Genomic DNA, 4474 nt, shown 5'->3' with positions numbered 1-4474 from the left:
TGAAATTAATTAAAACATGACATATTTTTTATCTTTTCCTGTATAAAATGTCACTGCTTTTCAGAATTCTAGGTGATTTTATATAGTTTTCAGTTTTGTAATTTAACATACTTGGTTTGAGAACTTAACTGTAGTAGATTGAAAGATGACCTAGGTTATTAAGAGAAATAAAAAAAAAAAGATAAAATAAAGGTGATTTAAATAATGGAGAAATACACCTATACAAGTGTTAGTTTAATGCATCTCTTCTAACTTGTTTCAGGTTGAAGAAACTTCTTGAGCAGGAGAAGATCTATCAAGCCCGGAAGGAGAAGGAACATACAAAGAGACTCGGTAGACTGAGAGAAGAACTAGTCAAGCTCAAATCATTTGCACTCATGCTGGTGGATGAAAGACAAATGCATATTGAACAACTTGGTCAACAAAGCCAGAAAATACAGGACTTAAGCCAAAAACTAAAGGAAGAAGAAGAAAAGCTTAAATTTATTAGTGCAAAAACAAAAGAAGATGGACAAAAACTGATGAAATTAGAGGCAGAACTTGAACACAAAACATCATCGTTTTCTCAAGAACATGAGGAGATGACTGCTAAACTGGCTAATCAGGAGTCACATAATAGACAGCTAAGGCTTAAACTAGTGGGGTTGACACGGAGAATAGAGGAATTAGAGGAGACTAACAAAAATCTTCAAAAAGCTGAGGAGGAACTTCAAGAACTAAGAGATAAAATAGCAAAAGGGGAATGTGGGAACTCTAGCTTAATGGCAGAAGTGGAAAACCTCCGCAAGCGTGTGCTTGAAATGGAGGGGAAGGATGAAGAGATCACCAAAACTGAATCCCAGTGTAAAGAGCTGAAAAATAAACTACAAGAGGAAGAGCACCATAGCAAAGAGTTGAAACTTGAAGTGGAAAAATTGCAGAAAAGAATGTCAGAATTAGAGAAGCTGGAAGAGGCTTTCAGTAAAAGTAAGTCTGAATGCACCCAGCTACACTTAAACTTGGAGAAAGAAAAGAATTTGACTAGGGATTTGGTAAATGAGTTGGAAGCAGTAAAGACTCGAGTGAGAGACCTTGAGGCATCAGAAAGCAAGTTGGAAAAGGCTGAAATAAGCTTAAAGGATGACCTTACAAAGTTGAAGTCATTTACTGTCATGTTGGTTGATGAACGAAAAAATATGATGGAAAAAATAAAACAGGAGGAAAAAAAGGTTGAGGGTCTGAACAGGAATTTTAAAGTTGAACAAGGGAAAGTTATGGATGTAACAGAGAAACTGATAGAGGAAAGTAAGAAATTTTTGAAACTGAAATCTGAAATGGAGGAAAAAGTGTCTAGTTTGACAAAGGAAAGGGATGAGTTAATTGGCAAACTGCGAAGTGAAGAAGAAAAATCCTCCGAACTAAGCTGTAGAGTTGACCTGTTAAAGAAAAGAATTGATGGTATGGAGGAAGTAGAAAGAGAAATTACAAGAGGTCGAACCAGGAAAGGACCAGAGCATGGCTGTCATGAGGACAACAAGATTAAAGAACTTACTGTTGAAATTGAAAGACTGAAAAAACGTCTCAAACAATTGGAAGTGGTTGAAGGAGATTTGATGAAGACAGAAGATGAATATGATCAGCTAGAGCAGAAATTTAGGACTGAGCAGGATAAAGCTAACTTTCTTTCTCAACAGCTGGAGGAGATGAAACTCCAGATTGCCAAAACCAAAGCGATAGAAAAAGGCGAAGCAGTGAGCCAGGAGGCAGAGCTGAGGCACAGGTTTCGTCTGGAAGAGGCCAAAAGCAGGGACTTGAAAGCAGAAGTTCAAGCTCTTAAGGAAAAAATCCACGAGCTGATGAACAAAGAAGACCAGCTTTCTCAGCTCCAAGTCGATTATTCAGTTCTGCAGCAAAGGTTTATGGAAGAAGAAAATAAAAACAAGAGCATGGGGCAGGAAGTTCTGAACCTAACAAGAGAGCTGGAGCTTTCTAAGCGTTACAGCCGTGCCCTGAGACCCAGCATAAACGGACGAAGAATGGTTGATGTTCCTGTGACGTCCACCGGCATGCAAACAGATGCTGTAAGCAGTGAAGCAGCAGAAGAAGAAACTCCAGCAGTGTTCATAAGGAAATCCTTCCAGGAGGAGAATCACATCATGAGCAATCTGAGGCAGGTAGGTCTGAAAAAACCCATGGAGCGTTCTTCAGTGCTCGAGAGATATCCTCCAGCAGCGAATGAACTTGCAATGAGGAAATCTTGGATACCATGGATGAGAAAGAGGGAAACGGGGGCTCAGGCAACACCTGAAAAAGGAGCTCGAACCCACGGTAGTCCAGCGCATCCTGGGGAGGTTGTCCTTTCACCAAAGCAGGGTCAGCCTCTTCATATTCGGGTGACACCAGACCATGAGAACAGCACAGCTACTTTGGAGATAACCAGTCCAACCTCAGAGGAATTTTTTTCAAGTACCACTGTCATTCCTACTTTGGGAAATCAGAAGCCACGAATAACCATCATCCCCTCCCCAAATGTTATGCCACAAAAAGGAAAAGGCAGTGAAAGTTCCATGGGCTCAGATCGTTCTATGTCTCCAGTCACTATAACAACATTCTCCAGGGAAAAGTCCCCAGAGGGAGGGAGGTCACCCTTCGCTGACAGACCTACGTCGCCAATTCAGATTATGACCGTATCAACGTCCGCAGCACCCGCAGAAATCTCTGTCTCTCCGCAGTCACAAGATATGACCATGGGAAGGGCCGTCTTCAAAGTGACACCAGAAAAACAAACCGTTCCAACTCCAGTCCGCAAGTACAACGCCAACGCCAACATTATTACGACAGAAGACAACAAAATCCACATCCACTTAGGTTCCCAGTTTAAACGCTCTCCCAGTGCTACGCCTGATGGTGCGAGTCCTGTGATAACGGTCAGACCAGTGAACATAGCAGCAGAGAAGGACGTTGTGACCGGTACTGTCCTTCGGTCGCCCCGGAACAACCTGTCCTCACGACCTGCAGCGAGCAAGGTGACAAGTACTATCACTATAACACCTGTTACATCATCTTCCACCCGAGGAACGCAATCAGTGGTAAGCAGCTTAGTGTCATGATGTATCTTGACACTATGATGATGATAAAGCTTAGTTGCTTTGTGGTGAGCAACTATAGCTGGGTTTGGGGTGCCAGCAGGGAAAATGGGTGGGGCGAGGAGAAACACATGACTTCCCTACATTTGTTTCAGATAGGAGCTTAACTATAAAATCAGAATTTGCCTGTTTCGTATATTTTTCTACCAGTGTTGGATGCTAGTAACTTTGAAAGGAAGTCCCTTCAAAGTTCCTTTATTTTCATAATGGCAATCCTGTAAAATTTCAAGTGAGAGACAGAAAGGGACAAAGAATGATGGAGATGACAGATCAGGAAACTTTTTTTGTGAGTCTGATCACGCAGGCTGCTATTTCTTTGGTATAATGCTATTACATTTATAATTCAATTGACATCTGATATAATACTGAACTCCAGAGGGATAAATAGGCAGACATGGTATCATTGCTTACAGCTCCAAGGCTCTTCCAGCCAGTAAAGAGTAAAGCTCTTTCTGTTCCTCTGAGAGTCATCCTCTCTAAGTGCTCTATTACAACAGTAATTCCTCTAACATATTTTTTTTTTCTGCTTTCTCTCTATGCCTCTGGGATGCTACCCTGGTTTATTTTTTGTACGTAAATCAGTCTCTCACTTCTGTCTTTAAATGTACTGGACGATGTTCAGCGATAGTCCTCCCCCCAGGTTTATTATTGGACATGGTTTTGCTTGCTTTAGTTGGAAATATCCTGCGAAAGAAGAATTTAACCAAAATAGAAAACCAGCAGTACTGCATTAGTCCAAAAGCTTATTTAGCTAGACAGAGCCTGCAGCAGATGCTTAGAGGAAGACTATTTTAGGTGGTAAACACTCAGTAATGTTTCCCTCGGCGTCCATTCCCAGTTTTTGGCAATAGGTGGGTACTTCATTCTGAACTGGGGCCTGTAGCCACGTCTTTGTGTTTAACAGACCGTGGTGGAGTTTTCTTCTATTTTTTCTTCTAATTGGTTTCTGAACTCATTTATACTGTTGTTTCCACAACATCAGGGGGCAGCGAATTCAGCTGTGGGCTCTGGGAAAAATGCTCTTTTGTCTGATACCTTTTATGCAATACCTTCATTGGTTACAGCCTCTTTCTTGTATCTTGACAAATACTGAATAGTCATCCCCTGTTCATTTGTCTGTGCTGCTCGGGAGCCTGCAGACCCCTACAACATGCCTCTTCAGCCATCTCTTTCCAAGCTGAATGTCAAAGTGCATTTAAGAGACACTTCCACACTTTTGGAGGAAAGCTGCCATTCCCATTTAAGCCCTCTGACTTAAGAAAACTTGCATTCTTCATACAGATTTCTTTGGCACTCCACATGGCCCTCTCTCTCCCCACACACGTATAATGTATTGTACTTTGCTGTAC

At 41.6% G+C, this 4474-nt stretch overlaps 1 protein-coding gene across 2 annotated transcripts in view; it reads left to right on the top strand.

Annotated features, from left to right (window-relative positions):
* Positions 1-269: 269 nt before the first annotated feature.
* Positions 270-4474, top strand: part of FILIP1 (filamin A interacting protein 1) — a 17687-nt gene continuing 13482 nt past the window's right edge. The window contains exon 1 of one of the 2 annotated variants that reach the window (XM_008937939.1): positions 270-3068. In XM_008937939.1, the coding sequence (XP_008936187.1) occupies positions 378-3068 (2691 nt within the window). In that variant the 5' untranslated portion in view covers positions 270-377. The remainder of the gene's footprint in view (positions 3069-4474) is intronic. The other variant, XM_008937937.1, reaches the window with a different exon arrangement.

The sequence above is a fragment of the Merops nubicus genome, unplaced genomic scaffold (assembly GCF_000691845.1).
Source record: "Merops nubicus isolate BGI_N331 unplaced genomic scaffold, ASM69184v1 scaffold20673, whole genome shotgun sequence".
Classification (NCBI taxonomy): Eukaryota; Metazoa; Chordata; class Aves; order Coraciiformes; family Meropidae; genus Merops; species Merops nubicus.
Note: the sequence above shows the minus strand (reverse complement) of the source record. Positions and strands in the feature narration are given on the sequence as shown.